The sequence below is a fragment of the Cricetulus griseus genome, chromosome X (genome assembly GCF_003668045.3).
Source record: "Cricetulus griseus strain 17A/GY chromosome X, alternate assembly CriGri-PICRH-1.0, whole genome shotgun sequence".
Classification (NCBI taxonomy): Eukaryota; Metazoa; Chordata; class Mammalia; order Rodentia; family Cricetidae; genus Cricetulus; species Cricetulus griseus.
The window spans coordinates 118,754,159-118,776,200 of record NC_048604.1 but is presented as its reverse complement, the minus strand read 5'-3'; the positions used below and the strand labels follow the sequence as shown (position 1 = coordinate 118,776,200).

The following is a 22,042-nucleotide window of genomic DNA, read 5'->3' as shown; positions in this document are numbered from 1 at the left end:
CTTCTGCAACTGACACTCACTTGAATATACACAAAATACCATAATTAAAAACGGCAAAATAAATCTAGGAAAAAACCTTTCCAACAGCAAGCACACCTTAAAACCTTGAGTTGAAATTGGTGGGAATGTAAACATTTGTTTTATTCTTAGGATTTACCTTTAAACACACTTGCCTAATGATGAAAACTGGTTGAAAAAGAAAAATCTTACAGGTAAATACAAACTTCGGAACTCTAAAGACTGGGTAGGTCTGCATAAATCTTTGTCCAACATGATTTTTAGTGTCAAATATGTAAATTTAGAGACTAGAGACAGCTCAGTGGTTAAGAGCACCTACTGTTCTTATAAAGAAACTAGATTTGATTTCCAAGACTCACAACCATCTTTAACTCCAGTTCCAGGGCTTCCAGCTCACTTTATACATGCAGACAAAACACTAATACACATAAAAAAATATAAATTTTGTTTATTAGTATATGTGTAGGTATGTATATCATAGTAGGTATGTGAAGGTCAGAAGACAGCTTGAAGGAGTCATCTCCTTCTACTATAATGGTCCTAGAGACTGAGCTCAGATGGGGCTTGTATGGCAAGTCTTTACCCACTGACCCATTTTACTAGCATAGTGCCAAAAATTTAGGTGTAAGGGGCTGGAGAGATGGCTCAGAGATTAAGAGCACTGACTGCTCTTCCAGAGGACCTGAGTTCAATTCCCAGCAACCACAAGGTGGCTAACAAACATCTGTAATGAGATCTGGTGCCCTCTTCTGGCCTGCAGGCACAAATGCAGACAGAACACTATATACATAATAAATCTCAAAACAAACAAACAAACACCACCACCCCCCCCCAAAAAAAGGTATAAGCCTGACAAATTAAAATTTCCCAGCCGGGTGTTGGTGGCACATGCCTTTGGTCCCAGCATTCAGAAGGCAGAGGCAGGCGGATCTGTGAGTTCGAGACAAGCCTGGTCTACAAGAGCTAGTTCCAGGACAGCCACCAAAGCCAGAGAAACCCTGTCTCGAAAAACAAAAAACAAAACAAAACAAAAAAAACAAAAAAACAAAAAAACAAAAAAAAAAAAAAGAGAAAAAAAATCCCATTACTATTCTTGGTTTAGTTTTCACAAAGAATGATGTGAGGGCTAGCCTACATGAATGCTGACTCTTTCACAGGATAAACCCGATTTAACCCTGACATGAAATCATGCAGTTTTACTCACTCTCTATATAAGACATACCTATCTGGTAAGGGAACCACATCACTGGTGCAAGTTAAATTTGCACCATGACCCCACTGCCACCAATCTTCTGATCATGTACCCAGAGTTAGCTCAGATAATCTGAGTTCAGACATGGTAAAAAGCCATCCTTTACAATTAAGCATGAAATTGGTTCTAGAGCAGTGGTTCTCAATCTGTGGGTTCCAACCCCTGGGGGTGGTTCAATTGATTCACAGGGTCATATATCAGATACTTGTATTACGATTCATAACAGTAGCAAAATTACAGTTATGAAGTGGCAACAAAAATAATTTTCTGGTGGGGGTCAGCACAACATGAGGAACATATATATATATATATATATATATATATATATATATATATATATATATATATATATAAAATGGCTGAAACATTAGCATGGTTGAGAACTACTGTAGAGGTTAACCTCACTATCCGACTCCTGTTTACCTGTTGATATTGAGATCCAGGAGAATGGGGGTATAATGGGGCATCTTCCGGTGGAGGTGACTCATGCTCATCTGGGGCATCTTGGTCATCTGGTTCCTAATTTTAAAGAAAAAGAATTATGCAGGTAACATCGAACTCTCTGCTGACTTTGCCTGTTGATTTAGTAACAACTTTTAAAAACTGTGTATATATAATATTATAATATCACAATATTATAATAATTCCTGCAATCTAAGGTTCAGGAAACCTCTCCAATCACTGAGGGGGCAGGAGATTATAAAAGACAGAGGAACAGAATGTCTCTTGTGAGACTCTGTCTCCTAGAAATGCCAAGGAAGCCACACCCACTAAGTTTCAATATCATGGCCACCTAAACAGGGACACCAATATATTTGCTGACATGGAAGGAGAAAAATTCATGAGAGTTCAAGCCTAGGCAGAGAACTACAGGTAAAGAAGGAATGCTGAAAGCAGGAAAATTATATCCCCCAGACAGGGAAGAGTCCCCCAATTACTTATCCAATACCAAATGGTGAGTCCTAAAGTATTCCACATGTAAGTAACTTTATACACACTGAGCAGGTTATTTGTAGATTTAGGAAAAAATATCTCAACATTTAAAGAAAAAAAACCTTAAATCTGAGACAGAGCAAGGGGATATGTAGGAGTAACTAAAAGGGGGGAAAATAATGTGGTCATATTTTAATTTGAAAAAATCGACCTTCACATGTGCTATGGTACATGCAGACAAAACACCCATACACATAAAGGCTTAAAAAAAAACCAAACAATTAAAGATTCCGAATTTGGATTCTGTTAGAAATGCATTTCTGAGGTTATAGCACAGTAATGTCTCCAGAAAGAGGCATCCTCAACATATCACTAAATATTAAAGCAAATACAACTCTAGCAAGAGCCTTTAAGAAATAACACTATTAATGCACAACCAGTGGCCTAATAAAGAATTACTTTGCTTTCTTCCATTTCTATCTCTTGTAGACTGGTGGCTTTTTTTACCTCCTCAGGACAGAGTTCACAAGCTTTTGCAAGTGTCATTCTAGCACTATGTGATCTCTCCAAGAAATAGCCATTTGATGTTTCATTGCTTTGCACTGGGGGAGACCAATTGTTGTAAGTGTATTGAGGATTGCCAGTGTATGGTCTTCTTTCGAGTTCATCTCCAAGCCATTCCACCGCCCAGGTCCATTTCCTTTTAAGATCTCCATTGCCCTTCAAAAGTAAAACCATATACACGCACGTAAGAGGATTTGGAGTATCTCAAAGAAAATTTAAAATGGTAACCACCCCACAAACTCAGGATTGTGTTCTTTTTTTCTTGAAATAGAGTCTTGTAGCCCTGGCTGTCTAGTAACTGTTATGTAGTTCAGGCTGTTGTTGAACCTGTTGTCCTCCTGTCTTAGCCTTGAATGTTAGGATTGTAGATGTACACCCACCATACCTGGATTAAAAGAGGATCTTAATGTCATTTTTCATTTCTTTCTTTTTTTCTTTTGGTTTTTCGAGACAGGATTTCTCTGTGGCTTTGGAGGTTGTCCTGCAACTTGCTCTTGTAGACCAGGCTGGTCTCAAACTCACAGAGATCCAACTGACTCTGCCTCCCAAGTGCTGGGATTAAAGGTGTGTGCCACCATCACCCAGCTCATTTTTCCTTTCTTATTGTATGTGGTGTTAGGGATTTAATGCCAAGGCTTTGTACATTCTGGGTAAGCAGTATACCACACAGAACTATAGCCTTAACCCTTTAAAACAGGATCTTAAACTCTTGATTCAAATTTGTATGAAATTCTAAGAAAACCACTCTCACCTGAAGGATCTGGTAAGCAACAGGACAACTGCTAAAGAGAGCTACCATACATTTTATACATTGGTATGCTCTTTTTTGATAGTGATTCTTAGAACGCTGGATTGTGTCAAACAGCCCATCTCGGTCATCTGGAATTCCTTTAAGGGCATTATGAATTCTGGAAAACAATCAGAAGATAAAAACTTCTAAACTCTAATAGAAGCTAATTTTTATTGTCTATTACATGCCACCCAGTAAATATTTCAGTTCAGTTGTTTCATACTGGACAGTAAGTACTACTAATAAACCTTGGAGAAGATGACAAAATAAACAACTTGCCTAGGATCATACAGCTGCCTACCAGTCTGACTCAAGTCTGTGCCCTTACTAACTTTACTTGTTCAAATTGCTTTTGTTATGAAGTTTACATACTTTACCAGAAGCAAAGTCAGGACACTCAAAGAGTAATACAAACTTAAAAAAAATTAACAAACAAGTCCACAAATACCATAGTTGAGGAGTTAGCTTTATTTTCAGTCTTTTGTTTTTGAGAAAGGGTCTCATTATACAGCACAGAATGGCTTTGACCTCTCAATCTGACTGTCACAGCTACCATGCCCAGTGCCTGCTTATTTTGTTAGACATTACCTGCCAATAAACAAAATATGACATACCTGTAAGACTATCATTAAGCCATAAAAAGGAAGTAAAATATCAATATGCTATAATATAAATTAACCTTGCAAGCATTACACTGAAGGAAAGCAATTAGACATAAAATGCTAAATGCTGAAATTCCATTTTGGCAAAATGATAATACGCAAACTCATAGAAGAAAGAAGATTAATGGTTGCCGGGATGGGAAAGGACCAAGAGTATCTAAATGGGTATAGGCTTCTTGTTGTTTGATCTAAGGTACCACACATAAATTCTACTTTTCTTTTTGAGGGAGAGTAATGCTGAGGGTGAGGGCCAGCCTAACCCATATTAGATAAGTGCTGTCACTAAGCCAGCCCCCACCTTTACCTTCATTTTTGCCAACTGATATAAAGTGCTAAAATATTACTTTTGCCATATCATGCTTTCTTTCCACTAATATAGTTTCCCAAATACCATCTTTAAAAACAAAAAAACAAAAATCCCTTACACTATGAGATTTCTTTCCCTTCCTTCTTCCTGTTTTTTTTTGTTTTGTTTTTTTGCCCCCAAGACAGGGTTTCTCTGTGGCTTTGGAACCTGTCCTGGAACTCACTTTGTAGACCAGGCTGGCCTTGAACTCAGAGAGATTCATCTGTTCTCTATGAGATTATTTTCAAGCTTGAGTTAAAATGACTACATTAATTCTCACAGATAGTCCAACCTATGTTTTCATCATATTATATATGCTAAAAAAGAGAATTTGCACATGTCTAATCATAAAGGTATACATTCTTTTTGAGAAAGGGTTTTACTATGTAGGCTTTGTTGGCTCTGAACTCAAAGTGTTCTGCCTGATTCTGCATTGGAGTGCTGGGATCCATATATGTCATCACTCTCTAAAAGCTATACATGCTCAGTTTTGAAAAGGAAACTACTAGAAGGTAGACTACATTAAAATCTTCTCAGGAGTAAAGTGTCAATGGTGACAGCTTGCATTCAAGAAACATTTTGCATTCAAGAAACCTGATGCTTGCTTACTGCTATTTTAATAACAGTAATTTGAAACACACAATGCTAAAAGATAATTTGATAGTACGAATTTATAAATTTTGGCATTTGCAATCTCCACTAAGACTAAACTTTAGTATTTTTAATAAGGCTTAAATTATTTTATGTAAATATATGTGTCACATATGTACCTGGTGTTTTTAGCAGGTAGAAGGTGTCAGAAAACTGGAGTTACAGGGGTTTTAAGCCACTATGTGGGTGTTGTACATTCAATGTTAATGAGTTAGTACTACATATTTATTAAGATCACCAAACACATTACTGTGTGTGTACCCTTACCTATTGAGTCATCTTGCTGGCCCACCTAAGGTTGGTTTTTTTCTTTCTTTTTGAGACAAAGCCTCTCTGCAAGCCTTGGATAGCCTGGAACTCAGAGATCCACCTGTCTCTGCCTCCCAAGTGGCTGGGATTAAAGATGTCAATCTTTATGTCCTGCTCACCTAAGGACTACCTTTAGGTAACTACGTGTTTGTGCCATTAGTTCTAAAACTAATGCAATCTAAATGTAAAATAACCCTTGTGCTTAAATGAATTCCTATTCCTATGTATACTAAGTCTATTGATGGTTTGTTTTAATTAAAAACCAATTCAGGTGAATGTTAAAAGAGTATTTACCTGTGAGTCTGCCAGGAGTCTTCAATCAGTAAGATTTGTAAAAGCAGATCCAAATAGGGACGAAGTTCATAAGTATAGGAATACGCAACCTAAAAATAGGTAAGACACATTGAATAATGGATAAATGGGAAACAAATCAAGTCATAGAGATTTAGCAATGGTTATGTTTTCTTAACCTGCCAAAGAAGTTCACTGAGGACGGTAGATGAGAACTGAGGATTCTCCCAGCAGCAAAAGCGAAGCAATTTGACGGTCTCATCAGAGTTACTGCAGTCTTCGATAATTTTCTTCACATAACTTGTTCTCACAAATAAAATGTCTACCACATTTTGTTGAATTGGCATTATAGGTTGTGATAAATTAGGATCACCGAAAGGATTTGGAAGAGAAGGATTACCTACAATACAGATTTGTCACCAATGAACAACCAATAAGCGTCTCCACAATAACAATGCAGACTTCTAAGAAAATAGCCTCATGAAATGTGTCCTAGAAAAATAAGCTGTAGAGGTCAAGTTTCCTAAGCATAATGAAGAAAAGTAGCACTACATATTACAATGATTAGGTATACTAATCATGAAAAATTTCACAAACATAACCCAGTAGAAAGGAGGAAAAGACTCATATTAATCATGTGAAAAAGGTACAGGACTTCAAATATTGTAAAATGTTGCAAACATGGACTTTCTTTAACGCCCTTACTTTGTATTTAACTATCTTCCAGTATTATATTTAATTTAGTTCTGATCTGACCCAGAGTATTCAAAACTACTGCCAAGAATACATTACCATTGATTGAAGACTGCATTCTTGAGGAGACATTGCAACAGCGGATTAGCTGTGACACTACTGAGTATAATTTGCCTAATTCAGCATACTGATATTTAATTGGAGGACCAGGACCTTCATCTAAGGACACAAGCATAAAGGTAGCAGGTACACTCAGTTTCAGCAGCTGTGTCTTTTCTGCCACTCCTGTAGTCAAAAGACAGGAAACGGGCAGAGAAGGAGAAAAATGGGGAAGGAAAACATTAGGATGGAAAGAACTTTGTGAACAAAACCAGCAGTTATTAAAAATATTTGTCTATCATTTCTTCGATCTTCTTACGTATATTCATCGTGCACATGTCTGTGGAGACCAGTTATGTTGAGAATCTTCCTCAAAAGCTCTTCTACCTTACCTGGGCAGAGGTGGCCCACACCTTTAGTCCTAGCACTCAGAAGGCAGAGGCAGGTGGATCTCTGTGAATTTGAGACCAGCCTGGTCTACAAGAGTGAGTTCCAGGACAGCCTCCAAAGCCACAGAGAAACCCTGTCTCGGGAAAAAACAAACAAAACCCACAAAAAGGGCTGGAGAGATGGCTTAGCGGTTAAGGGCATGGACTGCTCTTCCAGAGGTCCTGAGTTCAACTCCCAGCAACCACATGATGGTTCACAACCATCCATTATGAGATCTAGTGCCCTCTTCTGACACAAAGAAACAAACAAAAAAAGCTCTTCTACCTTATCCTCAGACTTAGAGCTTGCAGACAGAGTTCACCTTACTAGCCAGATTGCTCTGCAGATTCCTTGTCTCAATCTTTTCAGGCTGGAATCACAGGCAAACCATCATATTCCACTGAGTATTTACATGAGTTCTGAGGATTTGAATTATTGCACAAGAACTTTAACAGCTGAGACACCTTCCTTCCTTTCTTTTTTGAGATAGGGCTTCCCTATATAGTCCTGGCTGTTCTAGAACTCATTATGTAGACCAGGCCAGCCTCAAATTCAGCGATCTACTTGCTTCTGTCTCCCAAGAGCTGGGATTATGGCTTACCCTTGCCTATCACTTTATAATCAGGAACACATTGTTTTACTTGGATTCAGACTTATTTAACTAGGATAAAAAATTTACCACACTTCAACAGTTTCAATATTAATTCTATTCAAAACATTGACTATCTAACTCTGAGTATCTAGACAGGACAAGGAAGACTCTATAGCCTGGAAAATTTCAAGTCTAGATGAGAATTAGACTGTAGCTCTTAATTGTAAGAGTGACTAAGTGAAGCAGGGCGGTGGTGGTGCACGCCTTTAATCCCAACACTCCAGAGGCAGAGTCAGGTGGATCTCTGAGAGTTCGAGACCAGCCTGGTCTACAAGAGCAAGTTCCAGGATAGCCTCCAAAGCTACAGAGAAACCCTGTCTTGAAAAACCAAAAGAGTGACTAAGTGAGAAATACGGAGATCAGCAGCATGGTGGAGATCACTACCAACCAGAGATAAATGAGAAGTAAAGAGGGCTGGAGGGATAGCTCAGCCATTAAAGGCTAGGCTCACAACCAAAAACATAAGAGAAGTAAAGAGGGCCATGAATCAATTATTACTTGGGCATAGAACTCAAATTTCAATGTAAAAATTGTGTGTGATTTAACTTTTAAATAAGTTATAAAAAAAACCCCAACAATTCTCTAAGTTTCTGAACCAGTTCTGAATATGGCCAAATAGAACTATCACTATTACAAAATTTGTCAATGGTTATTTTAAGGTCAGTAACACTAATACCTTATTGGATATGGACACAGACACACATACAACACAGGGTTTTTCTGTGTAGCCTTGGCTGTCCTGGAACTCAGAAATCCACCTGCCTCTGCCTCTGGAGTGCTGGGATTAAAGGCATGTGCCATCATTACCCAGCTCGCAATTTTTGTAATTTCTATTATTATAGGACATGTATCTCCTGTCCAAGATAATGCAAGAATTATCTGTTACTTTTTTTGAGATACAATCACTTTGTCACTCTGGCTGGTCTGAAACTCACAATTAGACAGTCTGGTCTCAAACTAACAGATCATCAGTCTGTCTCCCTAGTGCTAAAATTAAAGGTGTAACCCCACACTTTAGTGCTGGAAATGCCCATGTTCATGGTAGACAAGTGTTCTCCCCCAATCCAATCTTCTGCAACAAAATAAAACAATGGAAGACTAGAGTATGACAATTAGGTACAGTTCTAGTAGTAACTGAACAGGAATGAGCAGGTGATATTAGAAAGAGCAAGCTACTTTGAGAAGAGAAGATGTCAAACAGATGTAGCCCTGTTCCAAGGGATTCAACACCCTAATACAGACATATATGGAGGTAAAACACCAATGTATAAAAAATAATAAAGCAGAAAGATGCAGCATCATTGCTTAAGGAGACAAAATTTAATAGAATTTCACTTGTGTTTACCAGAGAAATACATAAAATATTACAAAGCACACAGGGGAAAAATTCTGTATCTAGAGGTTTGATGCAAAGAAAAAAAAATCTTTGTATTTCATATTTGACCTTCTGAATGACCTTATCATTTAACATAATACTGTGACAGAGATTATGAAAATTGTAAGTCTTACCTAAATTGGCATACATTACAAACAAGTTGAAATACTGCTGCAAATGACGTCCATGCTCTGAAACTTCCCTCCTCAAGAGATTCAGTACTGCTCTTAGTAAGTGATCACTCAAGCTTAAGTTGTCATAAGCCTGTAAAGGAGAAAACACTAGCTAATTCTTAACAAGGTGCAAAGATAATTATATTCCTGTAAAAAGGGGACATGTATGTATATGTTGAACAGAAGAATACTGTTCTGGAATGACCGATCACATGAACTCTATTCACCCCGCCTACTATCAGTAAATTGATCCAAGGCCTGTGTATGCTAATGCTAGAGAACTAGACAAGAGCTTTGCCACTGAGCTATATCCCAAGATCTCTTACTAATAGAGAAAGGTCTCAACTAAGTTGGCCCAAGCTGGTTTTGAATTTGCAATTCTCCAGCCTTAGCTTCTGAAGAGGTTGAGATTATAGGCCCGTGCTACAAACTATTAAAAGGAATTGATTCTTGGAAAAAGGAATGATGATCTCAAGTAGATTTCCTATTTTTTCCCCGTTTCCTTTATTAATTTTGTTTGAGACAGGGTCTCTATATACAGAACCCAGGTTAGCTTTGAACGCTTAACCCCACTACCTCAGCTTCCCAAGTAGTAGAGTTACAGGCATGTACCACCACACTCAGCTATTGACTTAGATATTTTTCACTTTGATGCAATCAAAACCAAAAATGTTCATTAAAAAAACCCCACCAAATGAAGTTGATATGAAAAATCCACATGGAAATACTATTTTGTAAGCTAATTAAAAAATAGGGTTGGGCCGGGCGTGGGTGGCATGCGCCTTTAACCCCAGCACTCAGGAGGCAGAGGCAGGCGGATCTCTGTGAGTTCGAGGCCAGCCTGGTCTCCAGAGCAAGTGCCAGGATAGGATCCAAAGCTACAGAGAAACCCTGTCTTGAAAAACAAAACAAAACAAAAAGAAGTGCTGGCTTAATGGGTAAAGAGGCTTACCACCCAGAGGACTGGAGTTTCATCCCTAGGACCCACATGATAGAAAGAGAACTGACTCCCAAAAGTTGCCATTCAATCTCTCCACTTGTGCTGTGGCACAATACCACCTACAAAATAAATTCCCTTCTGTGCTAGGAATGGAAACCATAGCCTCAGTACATTTTAGGAATGTTCTCTACCATTGAATCATACTCCAGCCCACCAACACATTTTTAAAGGGCAAATAATCATTGCTGCTTTTTATCTAGTAATTTTAATGGAACTCAGGCTTCAGGCCTTGTTATTGCAGTAAACACACACACACACACACACACACACACACACACACACACACACACACACTAAATTCAGGTTTCTCTCAACTTCAGGAAAACACCTGTGTGGCTTTTTTTTTTTTTGTAAATACACAAATAATTATAAACAATGGTACAATTACCTGACTAGAAGGTCCAGGAGATGCAAAAGGTGAAGGACATGGTCCATCTTGCAAGGAAAAATGTGCAATGAAAACTATAAGTTTAGCAAATGCACCTCTCACTTCTGCACTAGGGCATTCCAAAAGGTATTCAGAGAATCGGTTTGAAACATTAAAAAGGACATTGTGAGCAAACCAAAACCGAACATTCTTGCTGTGACGAAGGAGAATACACAATGCATCATACCTAAAACAAAACAAACCACAACTATCAGTTCAGTTCACTGGCTCTCTGGGAAACAAAACAAGGCAAACATCTAAGGCAGCAACAATAATGACCACTTCTAGTATTAACACACACCTTTAATCATGAGTGGATCTGAGTTGTTCTAGGCTAGCTTTGTCTACACAAAGTTCCAGGATAGCAAAGTCTATACAGAGAAACCTCATGGGGGTTGGGAGACAGATAATACTATATGACTTGGCCCAACCTTTGTTCTTTTTTTTTTTTTTGAGACAGGGTTTCTCTGTGGCTTTGGAGGCTGTCCTGGACCTAGCTCTTATAGACCAGGCTGGTCTCGAACTCAGAGATCTGCCTGCCTCTGCCTCCCGAGTACTGGCCCAATCTTAAGGAATTATAAAATAGATGAAAGCTTGCATTGGTTCCTAAAAAACCATTATTAGCCAGGTGGCACAATGCCTGGTTTACAGAGTTCCAGAATAATCAGGGCTATAAAGACAAACCCTATTTCAAAGAAAAAAAAAAAAAAACCAAAACCCTAAAAACCAAAATACATTATTAAATGACAAAATGGTGCACGCCTTTAATCCCAGCACTCAGGAGGCAGGCGGATCTCTGAGTTGAGACCAGCCTGATCTCCAGAGCAAGTGCCAGGATAGGTTTCAAAGCTACACAGAGAAATCCTGTCTCAAAAACCCAAAAGATGACAAAATACCTTCTTTCCTTATTGGAGTATCTTATGGATAAGCAAAAAAAGTTTCTACTCTGTGTGTGTGTGTGGGGGGGGGGTGGGTGGGTGCGTGCACGTAGCTAAAAGGACTATTTGCAATAAATAGTAGGTTCTCTCCTTCTACTATGTGGGTTTCTGGGATCAAATTCAGTTTTGTCAGGCTTTGTGGTAAGAGCTTTCACCCAATGAACACATCTCATTGGCCCTTAATAAGTAACAATTGTGAAAAAGACATTATAGCTGGGCATGGTGGCACACACCTTTAGTCCAGAACTTGGGAGGCAGAAAAACCAAAAACCACAACCAAAACAAACAAAAAGGCATTATGATGGTCTCTATACTTTTTGGCAAGTTTTTTTTTTTTTCAAGACAATTTTTTTTTTCTCTGTGTAACAAACAGCCCTGGCTGTCCTGGAACTAGCTCTTGTAGACCAGGCTGGCCTCAAACTCACAGAGATCTGCCTGCCTCTGCCTCCTGAGTGCTGGGATTAAAGGTGTATGCCACCCCCCCCCCCACTAAGACTTCTTTAGTGCCATTAAAAGATACAACTAAATCAATAAATTTATACAAAGCTCCACGACCTCCCGGGTTCTTCAGGGCTCTGAAAAAGTAAAGTACTCTACTAAAGAACCCCACCAAATTTTAAATAGGAATAAAAATCCAAAAACAAGGTACCAATCACTGGCAGAGCCACGAACTATTTTCTTTGTGTGAAATCCTGTAGTAAAGAGGAACCTGGCAGCAAGCTGAATACTAATCATAGTGATTTCTTCTGCTTCAGGAGACAGGTGATCTTGCCCTAAAAACAAGCAAATAAACACATACACGTATTTAAAAAACAATTTAAATTTCTGTTCAAGCTGCATTTTCAAACAAGTTTGTACTTTGTAGTCTCAATTTGTTAAAATAATAAATAGAACTCTTCTTACATAACTTATAAAATTCTCATTCCTGAATTTAGCACTTGACACAAAGAGCCAGCCATGGTAGTGCACCACTTTATTCCCAGCACTCAGGAGGTAGAGGCAGGTGATCTATGTGAGTTTGAGGACAGTCTGATCTACAAAGTGAGTTCCACAAGAGCCAGGACTGTTACACAGAGAAACTCTGTCTCTAAAAAACCAAAATCAAAACCAACCAAACAACCCCACACAACTTAAAACCAACTAAAAAAACAAAAACAAAAAAACCCCTGAACAGGGGCTGGAGAGATGGCTCAGAGGTTAAGAGCACTGGCTGCTCTTCCAGAGGTACTGAGTTCAATTCCCAGCAACCACATGGTGGCTCACAACCATCCGTTATGAGATCTGGTGCCTTCTTCTGGCCTGCAGGCATACATGTAGGGAGAACACTGTATACATGATAAATAAATCTTTAAAACAAACAAACAAAAACCCTAAACAAAGCAAACAAACAAAATCAAGGCTGAGAATATAGCTCAGTGGCAGTGTTATCTACCATGCATAAGGCCATGGGTTCAAATCCCAGTACACATTTAAAAAAAAAAAAAAAGTACTAAAGAAAAAAAAAAAAAAACCACCAACCTCTTTTTAATACAATCACTTGGGAGGAAGAGGCAGTAAGATCTTATTTTGAAGCAAGCCTGGTCTACAGAGTGAATTCCAGGACATCAAAGGCAAAATATTCATACATATAAAATGGATAAACTCAAAAAGGAAAAGCAAGGCTTATGCCTACTAATAACTAACAATTACTCTATGCAGCCGGGCGGTGGTGGCACACACCTTTAATCCCAGCACTCAGGAGGCAGAGGCAGGCGGATCTCTGTGAGAGTCTGCAGAGCAAGTTCCAAGACAACCTCCAAAGCCACACAGAGAAACCCTGTCTTCTGGAAGAAAACACACACACACACACACACACACACACACACACACACACACACACACACACACACACACACACACACACACACACAAAGTATTGTATGTTGTAAGAAGCAAAACCGACACTTACCTGGAGGCGGGTTTAAGTAAACACCATTACACGTAAGCAGTTTTTTCATAAACTGAAAGTATTCCAAACTGTACTGCATGCGATTGTGCATGAACTGCACATTCTGCTTCCGAACACTTCTCTCAATGGCTGATGGCATAACAATCTGATGAGGCCTTGTAGTGATGGCAATCTCTGATATGTATTTTAACAATTCATCATCGTGACCTATTGTGTCCATTCGTTCATAGAAAAGTATATAAGCATTCCACCACCTTTTTTGGCGCCTGTATGACATGCGCTTCATCATGTGATCGAATACTTCTCCCATGTACTCGCCACCAAAACACTGGTTTTTCATTTCTTCATCGTCGTCCATTTTGCACTCTGTTACATCTCCATCATCAAATTTATACCAGCGATTCTTTTCACCATCTCCTCCATTCCTCTGAATGATGTAAGAATAGTAATGTCCTCCACTTGCTTGACCACTGTGCACAAGCACACCCACAAGTCTGTATTTTGTGCTTCCTGCTTTCTCTTCAGACTGCTCATTCTGTTGTATCAGTTGACTTTCTGGGTTTACATTATCCCCCTCCAGCTTAGCAACACCTGCAACTGTGTAAGGTTCCATGTCTAACTCTCGGGGAAATTCAAAGTAATCATTGAACTTGATTGCACATTCTCTTTCCCAGTCATAATCGAATCGTTTTAGTTGGATAGCAAGAACAGGAGGTAACTTTTTAATGAGCAAACGCTTTACGGTATCAACCTAAAACCAATAGAGAAAATTAATATACAATCCACTATAAAAGCAAACCAAAATCCAAGCAACCACCACCACCACTCCCAAATCAGAAAGTGAACTAAGGAAGCACACATCCTTTAGCTATACCTCCAATTCTCTTTTACCCAAACTCATTTTGAACTTGCTTTGTAGCCCAGACTGGTGTTAATGTGTTATCCACTTGCTTTAGCAGCCTAAAGTAGTTAAGGTCACAGGATTGTACCATCAAGACTAGACCATGCAAACTTTTTCCTCTTGGATTTTTTGTTTGTTTTAACAAACTTCCTGTAGATACGATCTAATTAGGTAGTAAAAAAAATTTTTTTTTAATTTTAAAAAATTAAGTTTACAGCAACAATCCTGGACATAAGAGGAAAAATGGTTTCCTCCATCAGCTCTGCATTTGTTAACTCATACAACAAAGGTGATTTTTTAAAAATATACCAACCACAGAACAAAGATGATATTAAGCTATTACAATTTTACACTTCCTAGCCTTTTCTGGCACTACTTTAACTTCCTTCCTCTGATACACACACACACACACACACACACACACACACACACACACACACACACACACACACACACACACACACACACACACACACACAGCTTTTTATTATCAAAACAAAGGAAGATAGAAAAAAAAAGTGTGAGCTTCAAGATTCATGTCCAAACTCCATGTCTTTTTTTCTTTTTATAAATAACCTAGCAAATATAATTTGTGCTGTCCATATTCTTCTGGATGGTGTAAGGCCATTCACTGGATTGTAGTCCACTTACCAGGACTTAAAACTGTCTTTCCCTCACCAGGAGCGATCAATTAACTATCCCTAGCTCCTTAGTTATAAATATCAAAGTTATATTAACAGACATTCATACCTTTTTATTGCATTTTTCACAATGATAAGCATTTGCCCCTTCTAATAAATCTCCTTTGACATACTGTTCCAAAGAATCAAGAAGATTTTGATGGTTTCTAATGTCTACATTCAGAGTCGTAAAAGATTCTTCACATTCGTACCTAAAGATATTAAGACATTGTAAGAAAGGGATGTACTTTTTAGTTCTCAAAATATTTCATTATTTATATATTTAATGAAAACTAAATTTGTAATACTTAAGACTATAAAACTCCTAAGTCACAGAATGTTACCAATACCAATGGCATTTCCTGACTAGATTGTGTTGGTCACAACATTAGGTTGACTATACACTCTGTATGCTAAGTTCTTTGCCTCGAAAACAAAATTGGTGGAGAACTATTACCACCCACACTTGAATGAAGTGGGTTCTGAAAGGTTAACATAAGTCAAAAGGTAGCCAGGTGGTGGCGGTGGGGTCTGCCTTTAATTTCAGCACTCTGAATTTGAGGCCACTGGATATAACAAAATCAAGACTAGTTCAGTTATTGGTTAAGCATTATGGATCCGACCTAAAGAGTATGCTCTCTTAAAATATTCTCTTGGAGGCTGGCATACCTTTAGTTCCAGCACTTAGGAGGCAGAAGCAGAGGCAGGTGATCTCTGTTGAGTTCAAGACCTGGTCTACAGAGTGAGTTCCAGGACAGCCTCCAAAGCCACAGAGAAACCCTGTCTCGAAAAACCAAACCAAACCAACCAACCAAATAAAAAGTATTATTTACAATGCGTATGCAGTGTGCATATCAGGACAACTTTGTGAGGTTGGTTCTCTTTCATATTTTGCCAAACTTGAGTCTCCAAGTGACTTTACCAGATGAACCAACTTGCTGCCCCCAATAAAAAAATACTTTTTTTTTTGTTTTTAAAATTTATGCTTAAGTTTGTATGTCTGTCATATATTGTGTTGTGTGCCCACAGAGGCCAGAAAAGGGTGTTGGATCCCCTGGAATTAGAGTTACAGTTATGAACTGGCCGATGGAAGAGCAGCAAGTACTTGTTAACATCCGTTATCCCTCCAGCCCCCAGTTTATTTTATTATTAAAAAAAATTTTCATGTGTATGGGTGTTTTGCCGACATGTATGAATGTGTACACTGTACATGCCTGGAGCCTGAAGAAGCCAGAAGGAGGCGTCAGATCCTCTGTAAATGAAGTTCCAGTTTTAGGTCACCAGGTGGGTGCTAGGAATTGAACCTGGGTCCTCTGTAACAATAGCCACCTTTATAAACAATGAGCTGGCTCTCAGGCACCCCCATTTTAAAATTAGCACACAGAGAAACAGGTTAAAACTTTGGTGTGATTTTGTTAGTTTTTTTTAAAAAAAGTTTTATTTACTTATCATATTATGTACTTGCACCCTATGAATGCCTACTGCCTGAGGAGTAGGGCATCAGAGTCCTCATTGATGGCTGTTAGCCAATATGTAGGTGCTCTGAACTGAAACCAGTCCTCCGCAAGAGCAGCCAGTGTTCTTAATTGACAAGCCACCTCCTCCAGGCCCATTTAGCACCTTAAACTTTTATATAATCCTCCTGTCTCAGCCTCCCAAGCACTGGGATTAATTACAGGCAAGAGCTACTACGGCCAGATCTTAATTCCCCTTTAAAGTTAAAAACCAGAGCAACGAAAAAAACACATGCAATTTTCCACGCAACTTTTATATTTTGTATGTACACATACCTTAGGAATGATAACAGGTGTTGGTAAAAATGATAATAGGGAGAACTATTTTGCTGTTTTGAAAAGAAAATAGCACCTCTAGCCAGTCATATTCTAAACTCAGTGTATTTGTATTATTTAATAAAATTCTAAGATAAAAGACACACTTAAAAGTAACATTTCTAGTCATATGCAAATTGTCAGCTTAGTTCCTTAGGAACATATAAAAGAATTAAAAGTATGCAATAGTTAAATAATAAGCACAAGAAAACACAAGAAAAGGAATCAAGTTACTCAACAAAACCAAAAACTACCCCACAGTACTCAGATATTCATAGTACTTAATTTATTTAGTCATGGAAGTTTAATAAATAGTGGTATATTCTATTTTTATATTAGAGCTAGTAAGAATTTTATTCTTGTTAGCATATTATATATTATATATTATATATTAGCGCTTACCTATGTGGGCAGCCTTGGCAAATCTTCTGATCAGCAAAGGAACCTCCCAAGACTTTACTTAGCATAGCTGGATGCCCTAAGGCTTTTAAAGCTTCATCCAAACTATCCACCAGTGAATTAAAGAACTCTAAAGCATCATGTTGTTCACGAAGATTAACAGGCTCACCCCAAAGCCTGCAAAATGAATAGAATATATGACATGTAACATGTGACATTCACAACAATACAAAAATTTTATTTTCTAGGGTTGTCAGTAACGCAATTACAACTACATGAGGAAGTAGGAAACACCACAAAAGTCCAGCACTTTATGGTAAAAGTGGTCCTCCAGTGACAAATAATTGCCACAGAACTACTGGTATGGATGATAGACATTATGGTTTTAAGAAGGGCGGTTGTTTCAGATAATGTGATTTACACATACATTTTGAATCCAGCTATAGTTGTTATTAAAATGAGGAGGTGGATTTAACAGGAAATTTTTCACTAAGCATTTTGTTAAATTTTGGATTACACACAAAAGAATTGTGTGTCAACCTTCATTAAACTGATTTTTCCAACTTGAAAAAGAAAGGTTTTATTAGTTCTACAGTTAATCTCTTTTCAATTATCTGAGGACTTAGGTTACACAAACTAATCCTGAAAACCAACTATCACTTCTAGAATGAGAACTGCCACTGTATTCATAGTGATACACACAGAATACAAGAATATTCTTTCCAAGCAAAAGAGATGACAAGTGTACTTTATATATACCAGAGCACTGTTTGACAAACTTAATTTAGACAAAAACCACTATACATGGCAACTTTATTATCAGATCTACCATTTGTACATTACATTATTTGAAACAATATTAATCTATTCTATTTACTTTCAAGGTGCAATACAGCTCTCCCCACACTTCCAAACATGTATGTCCTTTAACAGATTATCTGTTAAGATATCAAGGTACCAGTTATTACCATGAGTTATTACCAGCACTTTATGGTAATGAACAAATGCTCATATATGTGCAATGAGAAGCCTACATCATTATCAATATAGCCTTTTGTTCTCTTTCAAGTTTAATCTGAATCTAATCACAAGGAAACAATCATTAGAATATAGAGAGTAGAAAACATCAAGAAAACAAAGAGGGAAAATACCCAGCATTGTGGCACACACCTATAATCTCAGTATTCAGTGGCCAAGGCAAGAGGATCCTGATTTCTAGGCTAAGTTGAACTATATACCAATCTCAAATGACAACAAAAATCAAAACACCAAAATGAGAAGTCACAAAAAAAGAGAGGGAAAACCTATAATCAACTGGCAAGTTTCAGCATAAAAGGTGAGAATGTGGCTGGTGTTGGTGGTGCACGCCTTTAGTCCCAGCACTCCAGAGGCAGAGGCAGGTGGATCTCTGTGAGTCTGAGGCCAGCTTGGTCTACAGAGTGAGTTCCAGGACAGCCTCCAAAGCAATACAGAGAAACCCTGTCTTGAAAAACCAAAACCAAAACAACAAAAAACAACAAAAAAGGTGAGAAAGTGGGTTAATTCTTGGAATAACAGTAACAGAAATTTTGGATTTATAAAAGCCTTATAGAGGCAGATGAATTAAAGCAGAGGGAAAACAGAATGAATAGCCCAGTAGAGTGGTGATATATATAAACCCCCAGTATTGCCTGAGTAGGGGCTTAATTTGGGAAATGTTAGTAACTTTAATTGTTATTGTTGCTGAGAGTGCCAAAAATAAAGGATTCCTTATAGGGAAAAAAATATGAGGGGAACCACACTGTCAAAAGTAAGGGAGGACAGGCAACCTTCTAGTCCCTTCTGTCAGCTGCCTAAAGGTCTCTTGGAGCAGCTGTGCTTTCCATTGCTGGGGATGAAAAGCAGTAGAAAGGAATATTACTTAAGATTGTTTGATTCAGTGCTTGTTTCTGCTTCAAACAGCTACTGGATGAAGACTCTAGGAATGGTATCCAAGGTAGACACCAATCTCATTATAGGGGAAGGGCATATTCCTGGAATCCAATTGTGGAGAGGGAAGAGGGATGAGTAAAGGAGCTAAGACCGTGCTGCAGAAACCTGCAGAAACAGCTGACCTGATCTAGTGAGAGCATGGAGACCCTAGTCATAAAGCTGGGGAAACAGCATTGGACCAAACCAAGCCCTCTGAATGTGGGAGCCAGTCTTTAACCCTAGAGCACAAATGGATTTTGGGAGCTTATTTCCTATGGAAGGATACTATTGCAGCCCAGATACAGCAAGGAGGGCCTAGGCCCCCCACCAAATGATATGACAGACTTTGAAGGTCCCTGGTGGAGGGCCTCACTATCCCTGGGGAGGAGTTAGGGGATGGATTGGGGGGGATTGGTGGGGAACATGGGAGGATAGGAGGGTGAGGGAATGGGAATAGATATGTAAATGAGTAGTAATTAAAGAATTTAAGAAAAAAAGATTTACCCGTATCTGGCTATCTTCCATTTGTACACCAGGTGTTTGTGTTATTAATCCTGGTTCTTTTTCTGTGGTTGACTGATTTTTGTTATTAGGGACCCCATGTGACTAAAACCAAAGCAGGATAGAGAGAAAATTCTTTCCCTTCCCCTATGTTAAATCATCCATGCCTGATTTCCTAATATCAAGTGTGGGGGGGTATTGCAAAAAAAAAAAAAAAAAAAAAAGATTGTTTGAGCTGGGTGGTGGTGGCACACGTGTTTAATCCTAGCACCCAGGAGGCAGAGAAACTCTATCTCAAAAACAATTTAAAAAATTGTCTGAATTGACTACTGGTCAAGATGAGTGGTAAGTATGTATGAGTCCCTATGATTCTATTGCCTATGCATCAGACATTTTCACAAACAAGTTTTATGTCTTCAGAGTACAGTGGTTTGAATGAGAATGCCCCCCCCATAGGCTCATATATTTGTATGCTTAGTCCCCAGTCGATAAGCCATTTGGAAGAATTATGACAGTTCTCAAAATGTGGATTGTGACTCCCCACAGGGGTCATATATCAGATATTTACATGACAACATACAACAAAATTTCAGTTGTGAAATAGCAACAGAATAATTTTATAGCTGGGGTCACCAGAACATGAACTGTATTAAAGGCCTGAATCATTAGGATGGTTGAGAACCACTGGGTTAGGAGGTATGCCCTTGTTGGAGAAGTCTCACAGTGGTTGGGCTTTGAGGTTTAAAAAAAAATCAATACTATCCAGGGTCAATGAATGCCCCCCCCCCCCCCCCCCGTAGATCAGGCTGTAAAGCTCTCAGCTAGCACCAAGCTTGTCTGCTCCCCACCATGACAATGGACTGTCCCTCTGAAACTGAGCAAGTTCAACTAAATGCTTTCTTTTGTAAGAGCTGCCTTGGTCATGGAAATCTCCTCACAGCAATAGAATAGTAGTAACTAACACATCAAAAAAGGAAGAGACTAGCTAAAGAATGCTGTCCCTATATGAATTAAAATATCACATACTATGCCATAAATCTGTTTGATTTTTAACATGTCAAATATTAACAGAACAATTATCCTTCATTATAACAGTCATGGGAATAAACTATGGACTCTTATGAGCAAAACAAAGAAGAAAATCTAAGGATAATTGGAATATTACTATTGTTTAAAATCTGAACATAAAGGTATCTGAAGATATATATTTTAGGAATATGAGCTATTCATCAAGTTTTATGATGTGTTTTATTACTATCCACCCATAGTTTACCTGAACTGTTTCCAAAATCCTCTGGGCACATAGTACTGTAGTCGAGAAGCAGCTAAATGCCCAAAGATAACCTGAAGGTGTCTTAGAACACCGATATTGTACTCTTTTCTATCTTCTGTTTTACTCAGTGCTGGTTTATCTTCAAACTGTTGAGGATATCCAAACACATCATCCCTGGGATCAACATTGCTCTAGAAACCAAAAATATATCATTAATGATCTAATCAGAAGTATAGTAAAATATGTTGAGATAAATTCCAGTTAGTGAACATACACTTTTGTTTCCAAAAACACTTAACTTTCACAATTTAATTTATAGTATTAGTCTTACTCCTGCCATTTCACATTGAGTGAGAATATTAGTTTAAAAAAAAGAAGCTTAAGCCTTTCTTAATATTACATAGAACAAAACAAACCACTCAATCTGCACCAAAGTACTAAAAGTTAGAGCTAAAAACAAAATTCTTCTTCTTCTTTTTTTTTTTTTTTTGGTTTTTCGAGACAGGGTTTCTCTGTGTAGCTTTGGAGCCTATCTTGGCACTTGCTCTGGAGACCAGGCTGGCCTCGAACTCACAGAGATCCACCTGCCTCTGCCTCATGAGTGCTCATGAGTGCTGGGACTAAAGGTGTGCACCACCACCGCCTGTTGGCTAAAAACAAAATTCTTGAAGGAAAAAATCAAGACATTGTAGTGGTAATGATTTCTTATTATGACAACAAAGGTACAAGGAACATATGAAAATTGACAAGTTGTATATCAGGAAAACGAAAAACTTTTGTGTAAATACACTGCGAAGAGAGTAAAAGGGCAACTAATTTAGTGTGTGAATAAAATAGAAAATCACTTATTTGATGAGGAAGTAGAATCCAGAATACATAGAGGACTCCTTAAACTCACAATTCAAAATTTAAAATGCAAAAAGCTGGCAAGTCATTAATCCCAGCACTTAGGAGGCAGA

At 38.2% G+C, this 22,042-nt stretch overlaps 1 protein-coding gene across 5 annotated transcripts in view; it reads right to left on the bottom strand.

Moving 5' to 3' along the window:
• Usp9x (ubiquitin specific peptidase 9 X-linked) overlaps nucleotides 1-22,042 on the bottom strand; it is a 110,018-nt gene that overhangs the window by 701 nt on the left and 87,275 nt on the right. For all 5 annotated transcript variants that reach the window (XM_027433145.2, XM_027433144.2, XM_027433147.2 and 2 more), the window contains 13 exons: nucleotides 21,084-21,274; nucleotides 17,363-17,536; nucleotides 15,202-15,343; nucleotides 13,551-14,301; nucleotides 12,252-12,375; nucleotides 10,626-10,851; nucleotides 9,199-9,328; nucleotides 6,609-6,794; nucleotides 5,996-6,216; nucleotides 5,820-5,908; nucleotides 3,519-3,675; nucleotides 2,711-2,923; nucleotides 1,694-1,789 (listed from right to left, as the gene is read on the bottom strand). In XM_027433145.2, coding sequence (XP_027288946.1) covers nucleotides 1,694-1,789; nucleotides 2,711-2,923; nucleotides 3,519-3,675; nucleotides 5,820-5,908; nucleotides 5,996-6,216; nucleotides 6,609-6,794; nucleotides 9,199-9,328; nucleotides 10,626-10,851; nucleotides 12,252-12,375; nucleotides 13,551-14,301; nucleotides 15,202-15,343; nucleotides 17,363-17,536; nucleotides 21,084-21,274 — 2,700 coding nt within the window. The remainder of the gene's footprint in view (nucleotides 1-1,693; nucleotides 1,790-2,710; nucleotides 2,924-3,518; nucleotides 3,676-5,819; nucleotides 5,909-5,995; nucleotides 6,217-6,608; nucleotides 6,795-9,198; nucleotides 9,329-10,625; nucleotides 10,852-12,251; nucleotides 12,376-13,550; nucleotides 14,302-15,201; nucleotides 15,344-17,362; nucleotides 17,537-21,083; nucleotides 21,275-22,042) is intronic.